Source organism: Oncorhynchus keta, chromosome 18 (assembly GCF_023373465.1).
Source record: "Oncorhynchus keta strain PuntledgeMale-10-30-2019 chromosome 18, Oket_V2, whole genome shotgun sequence".
Taxonomy (NCBI): domain Eukaryota; kingdom Metazoa; phylum Chordata; class Actinopteri; order Salmoniformes; family Salmonidae; genus Oncorhynchus; species Oncorhynchus keta.
In genome coordinates, this window is record NC_068438.1 from 4,114,945 (window position 1) to 4,131,604 (window position 16,660).

A 16,660-nucleotide genomic window follows, 5' to 3' on the forward strand; every position below is an offset into this window, starting at 1 on the left:
TAGGGGCCAAGCTGTATTTCTTCAGCCTCCGGAGGTTGAAGAGGTGCTATTGTGCCTTCTTCACCATGCTGTCGATGTGGAGGGACCATTTCAGGTCCTAGGTGATGTGCACGCCAAGGAACTTGAATCTTTTGACCCTCTCAAATCGATGATAGGCTTTCTGTGGTGCCATGGCACGTAGCCATTGCTTTGCTTTAGCTAATTTATAAATGTTTATTGGGAGGCCAATTGGCCGTCATTTTGTCATGTTAAGTGTAACATTTCACAAAGTTATACACACAAAGCTATGCTGCCATTTAGACAGCTGGCTGGCAGGAATAATGTAATTACTTGTAATTCAAGTTTTTCCTATAGTCCACGATCAGCTCCTTCATTTTGTTGACGTTGAGGGAGAGGTTATTTTCCTGGCACCACTCCACCAGGGCTCTCACCTTCTCGCTGTAGGCTGTCTAGTTGTTGTTGGTAATCAGTCCTATCACTTTTGTGTTGTCAGCCAACTTGATGATTGAGTTGGCAATGTGAGTGGCCAATCAGTCATGAGTCAGGAAGTCTAGGACCCAGTTGCACAGGGCGAGGTTCAGACTCAGGGCCCTGAGCTTAGTGATGCGCAATGAACAGCATTCTCACATAGGTATTTATTTCCAGGTGGGATAGGGCAGTGTGCAGTGCAATGGCGATTGCGTCGTCGGCGGATCTGTTGGGGCGGTATGCAAATTGTAGTGGGTCTAGGGTGTCGGGTAAAGTGGAGGTGATATGATCCTTAACTAGCCTCTCAAAGCACTTCATGATGACAGAATTGAGTGTTACGGGGCGATAGTCATTTTGTTCAGTTACTTTTGCTTTCTTGGGTACAGGAACAATGGTGGACATCTTGAAGCAAGTGGGGACAACAGACTGGGATATGGAGAGATTGAATATGTCCGTAAACACTCCAGCCAGCTGGTCTGCACATGGTCTGAGGATGCGGCTTGGGATGCCGCCTGGGTCGGCAGCCTTGCGAGGGTTAACGCCTAAATGACTTACTCACGTCGGCCATGGAGAATGAGAGCACACAGTCCTCGTGAGAAGCAGTTTGATGTTGTTTTCCTCAAAGCAGGCAAAGAAGGTGTTTTGCTTGTCTGGCTGGCTTTTCCTTTATAATCAGTGATTGTCTGGAGTCCCTGCCACATATGTCATGTCTGAGACGTTGAACTGCGACTCCACTTTGTACCTTGAATGTCGTTTTGCCTCTTTGCCTTACGGAGGTCATAGCTGGTCTGTTTGCACACGTCCATGTTCCCAGTCGCCTTGCTATGGTTAAATGCAGTGGTTTGCGCTTTCAGTTTTGCGCAAGTGTTGCCATCTATCCACGTTTCTTTAGCTTGGATAAGTTCTAATCGAACAAAGTCACTGAGGCCGTGTATACGTCGGTACTATTTCCCGGAACATTTCCCAGTCCGCGTAATCAAAACAATCTTGAAGGACATATTCCAATTGGTCAGACCAACGTTGAATAATCCTTACCACAGGTGCTTCCTGCTTACATTTTTGTCTATGGTTGGAGAAGAGCAGAATGGAGGTGTGATATGATTTGGGCCTTGTAGTCGTCCCGGAAGGGAGAGTAGCAATGAGTCCCCGATGTTTGTGTAGCACAATAGATGTGTTGATAGAATTTCTGTAGCATTTTCCTCAGATTTCCTTTATTAATCCATGGTGCTGAAATTGTGAAATGTCTACGCGGCTGCCTAACGAATCGATGATAGGCTTTCTGTGGTGCCATGGCACGTCGCCATTGCTTTGCTTTAGCTAATTTATAAATGTTTATTGGGAGGCCAATTGGCCGTCATTTTGTCATGTGAAGTCTAACATTTCACAAAGTTATACACACAAAGCTATGCTGCCATTTAGACAGCTGGCTGGCAGGAATAATGTAATTACTTGTAATTAAAGTTGGACATTCAAACATTGACGATTGTAAAATACATTTTTGATGCAACAGCATACTAATCAGCTGGGATAGAAAGTTGTTGTGCGTAAAACCAGTCTATTAATCCCAAATTATAGTCAGTCCACCCTCAAAACACTTGCTTACTAGGGATTGTTTTATTATGCAGTATTTCCTACTATCTACAGCTAGGCTATTTACAGTATGTAGCTCCTAATGAACTGCTGTTTATAAACCTTTATAAAAATGACACATCAAATAGCCTAACAATGAGGAAAAAAGTCGTCGGCTTTAGGATAAATTCAGCCATTATTTATTGTTGAACTCAACAGGTTTCAAGGTAAGTTAAATCAAGTCAAATGAAATCTTCTCTGGTCTCCTGAAGTCCTCCTTCCTGCTTTTCTGTTTTTGTGCTTGTCTCTTTCGTTTTTTTCTATCTTGAGTCCTATAGTAGCTACAGTATGCGACAGCGTCGCCTTGCGTTTTTCTGTGGGCAAATGTTTTCATCACAGCCTGTAGGTCCAGGTTGCCTGGACTGCCTATACTGAGTATTGCCAACCAAGACAGTCATTACTGAGACATTGTGCATTATATGTCCATTGCGCTGCACACATTTGAAACTTAGTCTTGAATGATGCATGCTAAGATACACAATTCAAATGCAAGTTCACCAGTACGAACAAAATTCGCAATCTGCTTTTTTTTTGGTCAAGCCCTCAAGAAGTGTTGTCAGCTAAAGATGATCGTCTGTTTGCATCGGCCGATTTTATTGGCTGTTCACAATCCAGACGACTTGTACCCAGAGCTTCCTATACAGTTTGTCATTTCTTTCTGTAGCATGTTGAGGCCGGCAATTACGAAAGGCTCAATCAAAGATGTTGCAGAACGGCTGTATTTGAAGCAGCACTCTCTTCTGCCCAGTTTCCCTGATGTTGCTACGGCAATCAGGCTGTTTTTAATCATCCCTGTAACTGTCACTTCTGTCGCTTCTGCGGAGAAATGTACATTAGAAATGTACATAAAACCCCATGCCATTACACACAAATATGTAACCTTCATTTCGACATATAGGCTACTTGCCTAACTGTTACTCTCTTAAGATACTATGCAAGGTGTTGACATACGTATGGGATAAAGAACAACATTGTAGCGAATTCAAAAGGGCAACACGAAAGGGACTGACTGGTGCATGCAACTCCATTTCTCTTCGCGGTCAGTAACGGTAACAAGAGAGTGAACTTCATTCGGTGTCCTGACAATGCACCATGGCCGTTAGAATGGTATTGCTTTGGGGATACCGTGTGTGTGTGTGTGTGTGCGTGCGTGCGTGCGCAGTACAGTCACGCCTGTTAAATATGTATTTACTCATAACATGATGCAGCCATCACCATGCTTGAAGAGTAGTACCCCCCCTCCATTCACACACAGCTCACCCATCTCTACCTATGTATTTAACCATCCAAGTCAGTGTGGTTCCTCCCTCTGAAAAGAACCTATCTCTGGCGCAACCTCTTCCAAGTCCTAATACTTATAATATGGGTAGTATGTGCTAAAAGAGCGAGGATTTTCTTGTTACTAAAGCCAATTCTAAAGTATAGTTTCACCAGGTCATCTAATTAAGGTATTTTAACGGTGGCGCACACAGCAACAGGGAGCCATTCTCAAAATAAAATGTTGGGTTTATTCTCAAAATATTGTCCCTGTAACGTCGTTCTTCGTTTGTAGAAAGAGAGTCGGACCGAAATGCAGTGTGGTGGTTACTCATGACTTTAATGGAAAAAGTGACACATGAAATAACTATACAAAACAACAAACAGACCGTGAAACCTAATTACAGCCTATCTGGTGAAACTACACAGCGACAGGACACTCAGAACAATCACCCACAATACAACCAAAGAATATGGCTGCCTAAATATGGTTCCCAATCAGAGACAACGATAAACACCTGCCTCTGATTGAGAACCACTTCAGACAGCCATAGAATAACCTAGAACACCCCACTAAGCTACAATCCCACTATCTACACACCACATACAAAAACCCATGTCACACCCTGGCCTGACCAAATACATGAAGAAAAACACAAAATACTACGACCAGGGCGTGACAGTCCCTTTATTCTCGAGATATTGCCACTTTAGTTTCGAAATATTGTCACTTTATTCAGGCTATTTTATTTAGACTATATTCTCAAGATATTTCAGGTTTTTAAAGTACTATCCGTGCCCCCCCAAAAAATCCAAGTATTCTTTTTTTTAAATTCACTTTGCCCTAATACTAATAAATTACTTACAGGTAGTGTGTCAACCTCTGGCTCATTCTTTATGCTGTTCTGTTCTCGTTTGCCTGGAAATACTGTGTGGAAATAAGGGAGTAAGTATCCCTTAAAAGTTATTTGTAATAAATATAATTTATTTAGGATAACATTTTATACAGAACTCTTATCTTATTTAAAACACAATTGTAAAACATAACTTAATACTGAATTTAAAATGGATTCAATTGAGATTTTGTGGCACTGGCCTACACACAATACCTCATTATGTTTTTAGAAATGTTTCCAAAATACATTAAAAATTAAAAGCTGAAATGTGAATTGAGTCATGTATTCAACCCCTTTCTTATTTTTATTTTTTTAAACCTTTATTTAACTCAGCAAGTCAGTTAAGAACAAATGCTTATTTACAATGACGGCCTACCCGGGGAACAGTGGGTTAACTGCCTTGTTCAGGGGCAGAGCAACAGATTTGTACCTTGTCCGCTCAGGGATTCGATCCAGCAACCTTTCGGTTACTGGCCATACGGTCTAACCTTATGGCATGCCTAATAAGTTCAGGAGTAAAAATGTGCTTAACAAGTCACATAATAATGTGCATGTACTCACTTTGTATGCAATAGTAGTGTTTAACATGACTTTTTAATTACTATCTCATCTCTGGACCCCACACATACAATTATATGTAAGGTCCCTCATTCGAGCAGGGAATTTGAAACACAGATTCAACAACGAAGACCAGGGAGGTTTTCCAATGCCTCACAAAGAAGGGTACTTATTGGGGATTAAAAAAAGCAGACATTGAATATCCCTTTGAGCATGGTGTGTCACGCCCTGATCTGTTTTTCACCTGTCCTTGTATTTTGTCTCCACCACCCTCCAGGTGTCACCTATCTTCCCCATTATCCACTGTGTATTTACAGTGGGGCAAAAAAAGTATTTAGTCAGCCACCAATTGTGCATGTTCTCCCACTTAAAAAGATGAGAGAGGCCTGTAATTTTCATCATAGGTACACTTCAACTATGACAGACAAAATGAGGGAAAAAAATCCAGAAAATCACATTGTAGGACTTTTAATGAATTTATTAGCAAAATATGGTGGAAAATAATCTTTTCTACAGACACTGCCAAAAAATTGTCAAAGAAGGAACTTTATGTCCTGAATAAAAAGAGTACAGTTTTGACTTCAATCGGCTTGAAAATCTATGGCAAGACTTGAAAATGGCTATCTAGCAATGATCAACAACCAACTTGACAGAGCATGAAGAATTTGTTTCAAGAATAATGTGCAAATATTGTACAATCCAGGTGTGCAAAGCTCTTAGAGACTGACCCAGAAAGACTCACCACTGTCATCACTGCCAAAGGTGATTATAACATTTCTGTATTTCATTCTCAGTAAATTTGCTAAAATAAAATAAAAACACATGTTCCCTTTGTCATTATTGGATATTGTTTGTAGATTGGTGATTTCAAAAAAAGCAAAATATATATATATTTTAAACACAATAATGTAGAATAAGTCAAGGGCGTGAATACTTTCTGAAGGCACTGTATATGCTCCTACTAAACTCTGTGGTGCAGTAGACAGCAGCCTTCAGCAAGTTGTTTCTACCCTGCTGATGCGGATGTAACTGTTGTCCCAACTGATGTGCGATGGCAGAAACACGTTTAACCTCGAAGTGCTCTAAGTTTAATCTCGGAAGTGGCAGAAAAGAGGCAGAATACCCTATACATTAAAGCAGTATGCTCTGTGTCTCTACTCCTCTTTGGACTTCCCATGACAACATCCAATTCAGGGGAGAGGAAAGAATAGAATAGGTTCACCCACAGGTCAACTTAGAGGGACATCATTATGTTTGCTTACATGATTCTTGTCTGTTTTTGTTTCTAGGCATATGGCAAAACTCAGAGAACTTCACGGATTGGAGATACTCCACTCCTGTATGAAGCTGATCACATGAGTCTCTCCAACCGACCCCAAAAAAGGCTCCCAGTCTTTTTATATCCCTTTCTTGTGCGTGAAAACAAAGTTCACATATGCCATTTGGAAATGACACCTTTCATTCAGCATATCACGCTTAACATATCCCGAGGCAGACATTTTTTTAAGTAGCTGCTTCTTAAGCCTTTTTTTCCCCATTGTAGCACGGTTTTATATTCCCATGTACCCCCCTGTGTTCTGTTGTGTAGTATTATGACAGGTTGCCCAAGGACAATGTAGCTAAGCCTCACACAGGGTTTTTAATTTTCTGTTATGAAACACTAACTAGTAAATGAAAAAGTTCCTCCCTACCAGCTGGCGTAATATTTAATATGTCAAGTTTAACTTCAAACAGCGTTTAAGATGTTCAGATAGCTAAGCAGAGTGCACGCTATTAAACAAAAAGTCATTCTTTTCAATTGGATTTAGTTGTTCTTTGCATTTTGTACACAAGCAAGGTCATAAATTAGCAAAGTGTTAGCAAAGTGTTTAGTTATGCCAAGTTGGCTCGTTCACCCTCTGAATGGCACACATACTGTACACAATCCATGTCTCAATTGTCTCCAGGCTTAAAAATCCTACTTTAACATGTCTCCTCCCCTTCATCTACACTGATTGAAGTGGATTGAACAGGTGACATCAATAAGGGATCATAGCTTTCACCTGGAATCACTTGTCTTGGAAATAGCAGGTGTTCCTAATGTTTTGTACACTCAGTGAACATCACTCAGCCATTTCCTAACATACAGTGGGGTTCAAAATTATTGGCACCCTTGATAAAGAGGAGCAAAAAATACTTTATAAAATAAATAATACAAATACTGAGTTATTTTGTATTCTCAATTTAAACACATATTGAGAATATGATTTTATACAAATACAATTGCTCAGAGAAAGATTTTGTTTAACATGTAATATTTGTTTTCTCAAACAGATAGGGGAGAACATTGTCACCGCTAAGTTGAGTATTTAGTCATTTTTATTATAAATTGAGAATAGAATATGCTTCTAAACATTATTGTGGATGCTACCATGATAACGGATAATATTGAATGAATTGTGAGTAATGACGAGTGAGAAAGTTACAGAGGCACAAACATCATAACACCCAAGTCATGCTAACCTCTCACCATTACCAATAATAGGGAGGTTAGCATGTCTTGGCCGTATTCATTTTGTGCCTCTGTAACTTTATCGCTCATCAATGCCACAATTCATTATTTACCATTCATTTCTATTGGGCACAAAATAATCTGAAACACAACCAAAACAAACTGCAAATGCATCCAACAAGTTTGTAGTCACAAACTTGATGTAGTCATTGCGTGCTAGGAATACCCAACCGAGTACTAAACTTTTAACTACTTTGACAACAGGGGTGCCAATTATTTTGACCCTTATGCTTTTGAGAGAAAAAATATTACTTGTTAAACAAACTGTCTTTATCTGAGCAATTGGATTCGTGTAAAATAAAATAATTTTCCAAAATGTTTTGCTCATCTTTGTCAAGGGTGCCTATCTTTTTGGAGGTGACTGTATATTAAATCATGTGTGGAAATGGCTAAAATGCTCACATTTGACATTGATTTTAAAGAGCATTATCATACTGGATGTGTTTGGGGAAAATGGATTAGGATGATAGCGTATATTCCTGTGGTTTAGGGCTGTTCATGTGATTATAAACCCTGGCACTGGGTAAACAGCTTGAGGATATATATTCTATCTATGGCATGGAGGACCCCCTGCTCTAAATGGATCATTACACTGCATGCTTGTTAACAGCTTTGCATCACTGCCAATCATGTAAAGATTACAACCATGAGTTTAATTAAAAGGGCAATGTGTGTGTGTGTGGTGTGTGTGTGTGTGTCTGGTTGTGTGTGTGTGTGTGTGTCTGCTTGTGTGTGTGTGTCTCGCTCTCGCTTTAATAATGCCATCTTAGAAATGGAGCAACAGTAGGGAAAGGGATCCCTATTAACATATCAGCCCCACGATGACTGAAGAGAGAGGAGACCTGGAGCTTGTTTACAGTACATGTCACCGAAATCTAATCCATGCATCAAAATGAAATGAGCCGAGGACAATGCTCTCCGTATGTGATCACACTGGCTGTATATCTACAAAACTACAGCTCCCACCTGTTTTGGATTAATAGCAAGCAGGGTTTGCAAGCAACACTTTTATTTCGAAGAATATTCACCTGTTCTGGTATAAACAGGATGAGCAGTCATTTCTATTTAATGCTATTTGTTTTCATTCTCACAGGTACGTAATTTGCTTTTTGTGTGCCTTTATATGATATATGTATGATTGATGATATGTTGGTGGGCTCCTTGCTGCTTGTGGTTTTCCCTGCAAGGCAATGATGTTAAGCAAAAGATATTGGTAATAGTTCATGGTAATGGCTAAAGAGTGATTTTCACTGCAGCTATTGTTCTGAGGCTACTAATAGGTTAACAGTAGACCCGTGTCCTTATTGGCAGATGAATCATGATATTGTCCCTGTTAAGGCTGGAATAATTGCTAGTTATTTGCTACAGTGTACAACACATTCGGGAATTGGAGTGCATTCCAAATGAGTTTCTTACTAAAAACGTGACATAGTAATGAATATTGATCTGTTTGGGTCGACTTAAATGAACCCAAGCTGGATATTTCGCCATGCATGATTAAACATTTCTGCATTATGTTGATTGATATTAACCATCTTCATAGGAAATGATTTCCAATTTGTGACATCCAAAAGACGATTGACTCAGATTTATCTCCTTGTAGTGCAAGCTGAAAATGGAGACCTGCAAGGTTATCCCTATCCGTCCCCGCCAGCAGCAGCAGAAGTTCCAGTCTCAATAGAGTCTGTGTCTAAAGAGCACAACAACAAAGGTCATGGTGGAGCAGTAACAATGCCCACAGAGAATAGCCACCTCCAGACTGTGGCTGTAAGTGCATCCCCAGGGACAGATTTGTTCCATACGCCACATGAAAGGAACAATTTCACGAACGCCACAACTGCTGAAGATGCAATTGCTGCTTCATCAACTGGAGGCTTTGTTTGGAAAGAGGGCTCCGATTTACCTATGCCAGCTGAGGCCACTGAAGCAAATCTCACATTGATCTCTAATTATGAAGCTCTATTTGAATCGATGAAGAATGGCACCGTGATGCCTGTGGCTCATTTGTCCAAAGGCGTGGAGGAAGAGAAAGAGAAAGCCTCAGAATTGCCGCTTCACTCTCTACTTGTTAACAGGAATCAAAGAATCGCTGAGTCTATCACTCGTATGTCCACACGACGGAGGCTGGGAGTACCTATGGTGACTGCCACTCGTCCTCACATAATTGATAACTGGGCCAAGTCAAATGACAATGAGGAAAAACGAGGCCAAGACGCAGATGAAAATGGGATTTTGGAATTGAGTGAGTCAGAATCCATCTTGCGTGACAGAAAGGAAGTTTCTTTGACTACGGAGCGCGTGATGACAAACATGTGTTTGAATTGCCTGCAAGAAAAAAAGCCATCGTCAACAGAAGAAATGGCTGTTCTGTCTGCGTTGTTCGACCGAGGCAGCTCACTCAGTCTTGGAGGAAATGGAAATATGCTTACTGTAAACTCCAGTCACCACAAGGCCTCAATGCCGAGCTCATTTGAAGCGACAACAAAGAAACAAGAGGACAGAACAGTAGTATTTGATGGTGCCAAAACATCCAAAAAGAGCACATTTGATTTCTCTGTAAATCTTTTGGATGGGCTAGATTATGAGTTCATACCACCCCTTTCCTCATTAAACTCTGAAATGAATCTCAGTAAAACCATGTTGAATGATTCATTTGCTAGTACATCTTTCTCAACGATTGAAGTCAAGGCAAACACAACCAGAACAGTGTTTCTTACTTCAAAGGTGGAAAATATGACAGTTTCCAGATTGAGTGATATTAGCAAATCTTTTGATAAAAGGTTGTTATCAACAACCAGCATGCCTTATCCTTTAACTTCAGAGATCTTTCACACTTTATTATTATCATTGAGAGATAAAGAAGAAAAGATATCTGGGAAGACTGTGAATCTCAGAAACCAGTCAGAATTGGTTTCTCAAATCCAAGATAATTCATCTCTAAAACTACAAAACATGTCCTCCAATTTACTTCATAGTTTTCTTGGCAATCACACGTTGGCGGGTGTTGACATTACAGATAAGGACACAGAGTTTAGTTTAGAAAATGGGGGAGGGGAAGAGCGGGAGCATGCTGTTGGGCAAGTTATGACAATTCCTCTCACCAATGCTCCATCTCCTTCTGTCCATGTTCTCTCTGATCAGAACATTGAAAACAGTGGGATTAATGACCCCAACAGTGGGGTTAATGACCCCAACAGCGGGGTTAATGACCCCATCAGTGGGGCTAATGACCCCAACAATGGATCAATGATAAGTGGTATGCTAGACTCGTTTAATTCTCTCTTTAGCCAAGCTCGTGAAATAATCACGTCAAAAAGCCACACCACTGGCCACATTGACGAATCAGCCTTGCCTATGAGAATGCCATCAATCGAAAGCCAAAGTGCAGCAACATCCTTCCGCTCTACGAGGCAGACCACGGCAGCTGTCAAAGTTCCTCCTGCCTCTCAGGCTCTGACAGGGAGTGCGAAATCTTTGATGTCTGTGTTGAGTACCACTGGCCACCTGCCAGCACAGCCCAGTGTTCTGTTCAAAGAGAAGCAGCCTATGAGCCTCCTGCCAGACGTCCCTAACATGCAACGTGCATCTGTAACTATGATGAGAACATTGTCCAAAAAGCCATATTCTAAGAGTGCCGACAATGTAAACGGTATCGATAAACTGACTGCGCCTCCAGTTGTTTTGTCACAGACAGTGAAGCCAAGTCCTAAAGTAAATGCTCAGTTGCCCAGAACAACAGAGAAAGGACTTACGCTTTCCGCAAAGCGTATTTCTGAAACCACAAGTAAGTTAGACATTCATGTGTCCGCCATGATGACGACAACAACACATGTCGATGTGAAAAGGTCAACCGAGCAAAGGCTTGCCGTAGGTCGCGGTGACATCAAGTCGAGTGGTGACACCTTTCGAATCTCTGCCGACAGTGCTGGGAACCTTGAACCACCTAAAGAATTGAAAAATGTGAACATACCAAAGCTGAAAAACAACAGAGGACAGGAGTCTGACTTCTCTCAGCCTCAAGGTTCTCTTGAGGAGGTGACAGAAATGACAATGGACAAGAGCAGTACTGTTCACCATGGGATAATGAAAACCACAGAAAGGCTGGCTCGAGAGGGAAAACGCACTTCTCCAAACATGTCTCCCTCCCATCTTTTAATGAAACTGTTGGGAGCAACGGCAAGAGACATTCATCGGGCTGAAAATCTCTCTGAATCGCTGGGAGAAGAAAATAAGTCATTCTCCAGCCAAGCGCCAAGTCATAAAATGCCAGTGCAGACTGTGATAACCCCAAGCCAGACACTATCACGAATGGTATCTTTTAATAAGAAACCACATATTGTGTCCAAACCACAGCAAATCTCTGCCCATAGGGTCACGCTTACAACGTATGCGGATGTGTCAACAAAACATAAGCAAAGCTATCAGCAAAGACACTCAACAAAAGGTAAAAAACAAGTATTCATGACGACTTCCTCGCGAAGCACAGGCCCTCCAAATCAAATCAGAAATGTGAATGCAACATTTAACGTCTCCCCAGAGCGTGTGAAATCAACATTCTCTACACCTGACAGTGTTGGAAATCTGTTTTCACTTAGCGCTGCAAAATCATTACTCCCAGTTGGGCAGTCAACTATTCAGCCTAATATTGCAGTAAAGACATATACTTCCCACCCAACAGTAATTCAACATGTTTCTGCTCAAAAGCATCACATAAGCATTTCGACATCGACAACATCAGGAAACTCAGTCTCTCAGTCCATAAGTGTTGGAAAACATCTACAGCGTGTAGGACCGGCGACACCTCTCTTTGACATTGTTAAAGAGGACGTCGTGACCTCTGACATCACTGAGGCATTAAAGGGGAGCCACCTTGTTCCCCTCTTACCGCCTCGTCCGTATAATGACACATCGACTAGTCCACCCACCGACAATTACTCGCCCACGGGGCCACTTACCGCCAGCCTGGCTTTGCATCATCGCCAAGGGCAATCTTCTTCTGAGATAATGCCTTTCGGCGCTCCATCTCAAAGCCAATGGGACTCGTTTACAGATTCGGAGGAGAAAGAGGAACGGCATTCAAATGCCTCACATGCTTCTGCCGATAACGAGCAAATAAGCCCTTCAGAGGCTCCAATAGTGCATGAAGTGAAAAGTGAGCATTCTGGGTTTAGCACATGGGCGGCGCCGTTCGCTACCGATAGTTCAGCTGTCACCAGCCACATTAACTTAACTCAATCACGACCTGATGAGACCATGGGATTGAGGGCCAAGGAACCCACCCTGCCACGTGCACTACTGCACCAGACCACTAATGGGGTCGGGAATGACCATGCTTTGTCTGGAGTAAGTCCAGCGCATGAGTCTGGTAGAAAGCTCCTGGGGTCTGGGAGTGGGTCAGATCCATTGGCCTTGCACCAGAGAATTGGGTTATCATCCCCTGATCTCCTCACTGGGTAATTATCACAGCATATTTCATTTAATTAACAAAATAATGTATTATGATATTAAAAAGTGCATTCTAATATTAACATTCAACATTAGTTAGTCAAGTTATTTGAATTGAATTGGATAGGCGGTAACACTTTACCTTAAGTTAACTTAACTGTACCTATGCGACTACACAGTAATATCAATATTTTTTTAAACATGTATTTGCATCACAAGTGCTTTTTAAATCATAGGTTTCATGTTTGTTCTAATCTGTTTTCAGATTAGCGGTCATTTCCGATGATATTTGTGCCACTGGAAACTACACGGCCGAGATGAACTTGAACCTGGAGCGCAACGTTCTGCCCGGAGACTTGGTCCCGGCTCTGGGGATTCTCCAAGTGGTCATCAACCTGAAAACCAACAACAGCCAGGTGAACCTAGAGATAAAGTCCTGCTGTCTCTCGCCCACTGTTCAGCTTGACGACATCAACATAACCTGTTATGTGTTTTCCAGGTAGGTGTTCATATTGTTGTGTTTCATATATGGAATATCTCCAGCAGCCCGACTACCAACAGCTCCAGAATGGGACTAAACTGTCAATGCTGACTAACATTCCAATTAAGTCAAATAATGTCCTGGAATCAAATCAATCCCGCTTGATCCAGGTTAGCAGGCATGTGTCGAATGTTGGAATATTTTTGTTCGCCGTATATAGACGGCACCGCCCAAGGCTTGCTTGCTGATGGTCTTATCGCAGTTAATTAAGCAGCATTTCTGGGATGGATGGCAAATGAAACATTTAGAGAGCGCAGAGCGAAAAAAAAAAAAAACCTAATGTGTACCAACAGTAAATAAACTCTTTAGCTGTGGACTACCACCACTGCCTATATCTGAACAGGGACATTTTATTTACTTGGAAAAGTGTTGACAAGGAAGAGGGGTGTCTTTTTAATCCCTCAGTCAGGATGGGGATTGAAGGACAGCGAAACATGTCTCCTTACGGTCAGGTTTTTCTCCCAGACCCATCTGAACTCCGCTTTATGTCGGCTGAGTAGGCTATCATTTCAAAAGATCCATCTTTTAAGTCTGATAAATCCCTGCATTAGTGCTGAATATGCTTTTATCAAATGACTTGTCTTAAGATCATATCGCATAAACACATCCTCATAACAGTTTTAGGAGAGGGAGCATTTATGCAGACTCATAACCTCAAATGGCAAGGCCTTCGTGATCAATATGAACAGGAAGTCAATGATAACCACCAACTCCACTGTTCCACTCTTCTTCACTTTGTGTTGACTTGCGGTTGTCGGAAACATTTGGGACCTTTGTTATTTGAATTACACTCACTATCAAATTCACTTCAAAACAAAGTTTGGTGTCGTTCCTATCACATGTCCTGTGAACGTTTTTATGCTTCTGTCGACCGATACTCAACCCCCCCCCCCTCTCAGTCCCACAGTTGTTGTGATTTGTTGTGTGAACTTCCAGGTTACCGCTGAACCCGCGAGGAATCAGGCTGTTACCCAGCATCCTGTCAAAGCGCGCCAGCTTCACCATCAGTCTCTTCCAGATGATTAATTACTCCATGGCATACCTACACTGCGATCTGAGCATCTGCCTCAGGAACCATACCGAGTGTGAGAGGGTGAGACTGGGATGCTAGTAGTAAGGGCGAGGCAATTTTATCAAGTGCACCGATCAGTTAAGGAAGAGGTGGGGAGTGTGGGATGTAGGGGAGGGGAAGTTGTGTGGGTTAGACTGCGGTTCGGGCACACAGGTCTGAATGCCACATCGTGGATGATGGGGAGACATGAAACAGGTCTGTGTGATGAGTGTTCAGTGGGGGGAAATGGGGGAGCATGTGTTGATATTTTGTGAACTGTGTGACGATCGACAGGGAGAGATTGTGTGAAAGAGTTGGAGATCCTGTACAGGGTTGGGGCTTTGGGTGGTGTAGTGGGAGGAGGAAAGGGGAGGGAGGTGGTGTCCAGGGCTCTATTTCACTTTTCTTAGAGCCATTGGTGGAAACAATACTGAGATGGAGATGCCCCCATTGGAATAGCTGGAGATGGAACATTCTCATGAAGCTACATTTCTTTCAATTTCTATTGTTTAGCCTGTAGCCTAGCCTAGCGAGCCGCCTTCAAGCTGATAACAGGCCTTTTATGTGTTGTTTAGTATGTTGCCTAGCATATGACCTAGTGTGCTGCCTTCAAGCTCAAAATAGGCCTTTATGTGTTGTTTGAGGTATATCGCCTTGCACGTAGCCTTCAAACTAAAACCTCACTATTGTTAGAAGATGAATTATGTGCTGTATAAAATGATTTATTTCCAGTGACATTGATATCAAACAACAACAACAACCGAGGCAACATGTTTGAGGCATGTTAACAACAGAGGAATGATGTACACTACACTATGCACCTGGAAAGAGACCCGGAAACATCGTAATTACCGGTTATCTCCTCCAACTCATCGTTTTCCACACACCACACACGCCATGTTTTTCTCTGTTCTGACTGCAGCAGTGTCTGCAGCACAGAGACCTCCTCTCTGAAGCGGGTCCAGAGGCTATCACCAATCTGAGGAACCGCATATCCTTTGGTCCCATGTTGAAAGGAGCAGAGAATTCTTCTCTCCCGGGGGAGATGGGTAATTATTAGCGCGACTAAGTGATCAAATGTGACCATTGAGCGTATCTTGATAATACGCTCAAAATATCCTTATCAGAGAGGAAAGTAGTGCCTGCTATGTGTAGACCCGTGCATCACAAATGGCACCCTATTCCCTATGAGCCCTGGTCAAAAGCAGTGCACTATATAGGGAATAGGGTGCCATTTGTGACAACTTGTGTTACTGTATGCATTTCAGATACAGCAGCTGAGATGGAGATTATGCTTGTCATCCTGGGGATGGTGGTGGGATGTTCGCTGATGACGGGGACACTGCTGCTTCTCTGGATGGCCTATAGACGGCGGAGGGCCGATTGGATGGTTTACTCAGAGTCCAGAGCGTGCTGCGGCTGCCTGCGTAGAGGAGACATGATCTTACCATAGCCAAGTAGGAGACAATGGTCAATCACTTCAGCCTGCAGACCAGACCAGACCCTGACCAGAATCAATCCAATTCACTCCTATCACACGTGACACCCGGGCAGAGCTTCTGTGGTCCCATATCTCACTCCCTTCACCGACGCAGTGAATGCCTTACCTTTACCCTGTAGTAATATGACACAGAAACACATGTACGGAACAGATTACCTGATGGTCGTTTATCTTGGTCAATTTTTTTGCATGGTAACAATTGCTAATTCACCAAACAACCGCGCACAGTGAAGATGAATTGACGATCAAGAGTGTTTTATGATCATGTGAATTTTAACACGATGTGCGTATTGTGTATACACCATATTCTTACTTCTAGTCTTTTCTTGTACTAAGTCCTCTAAACCTGCCACTATCTGGAAGTAATTGTTTGTTTAAAAAAAAAAGTGTATTATCCTCTCAATGATTCTCAATCATCATCTCAAGCATGACGCGTATTATCATACCAATTCTGGCCAATTGCTTTTAAAAACAATACAGATCACGGGCTACTTTCACTAAGACACAAATGACACCGACAATTTATGAACATCTCTGTCTGCATTACTTCATCATGAACCATATTACCTCAAATGCTACAACAGTTTGTTCCTGATTTGCCACAACCTCAAATGATTAAACAACTTCCACAATGCTCAGATGGATGACTGGTCCTTTCATACACACGCATGAATAAATGCTAATTAATATCATTGTATGCAAAGCTCATATACAGTGTTCACCGTAGCATTGCCAACAGAACAGAATATGAAATGTGTTGGTT

The 16,660-nt window shown here is 42.0% G+C and overlaps 2 protein-coding genes across 4 annotated transcripts in view; both read left to right on the forward strand.

The window, feature by feature from the left end:
• The window catches only part of ttc12 (tetratricopeptide repeat domain 12), a 38,819-nt gene extending 32,208 nt beyond the window's left edge, over positions 1-6,611 (forward strand). The window contains exon 21 of the mRNA XM_035791510.1: positions 6,098-6,611. Within this exon, the coding sequence (XP_035647403.1) occupies positions 6,098-6,167 (70 nt within the window). The 3' untranslated portion in view covers positions 6,168-6,611. The remainder of the gene's footprint in view (positions 1-6,097) is intronic.
• Positions 6,612-6,748: 137 nt separating this feature from the next.
• LOC118397079 (uromodulin-like 1) lies at positions 6,749-16,531 on the forward strand. 3 transcript variants are annotated; one of them, XM_035791506.2, is made up of 5 exons: positions 6,749-12,812; positions 13,070-13,303; positions 14,282-14,438; positions 15,319-15,445; positions 15,665-16,531. In XM_035791506.2, exons 1-5 carry the CDS (start codon positions 9,091-9,093, stop codon positions 15,847-15,849), a joined length of 4,425 nt encoding a protein of 1,474 aa, XP_035647399.1. In that variant the 5' UTR covers positions 6,749-9,090; the 3' UTR covers positions 15,850-16,531. The 3 variants fall into 3 exon arrangements, with proteins under 3 accessions (XP_035647399.1, XP_035647401.1, XP_035647402.1); XM_035791509.2 differs by having other exon boundaries at positions 12,683-13,303; XM_035791508.2 differs by lacking the exons at positions 15,319-15,445; positions 15,665-16,531 and having other exon boundaries at positions 13,070-13,220; positions 14,282-14,429.
• The last annotated feature ends 129 nt before the right edge of the window (positions 16,532-16,660 follow it).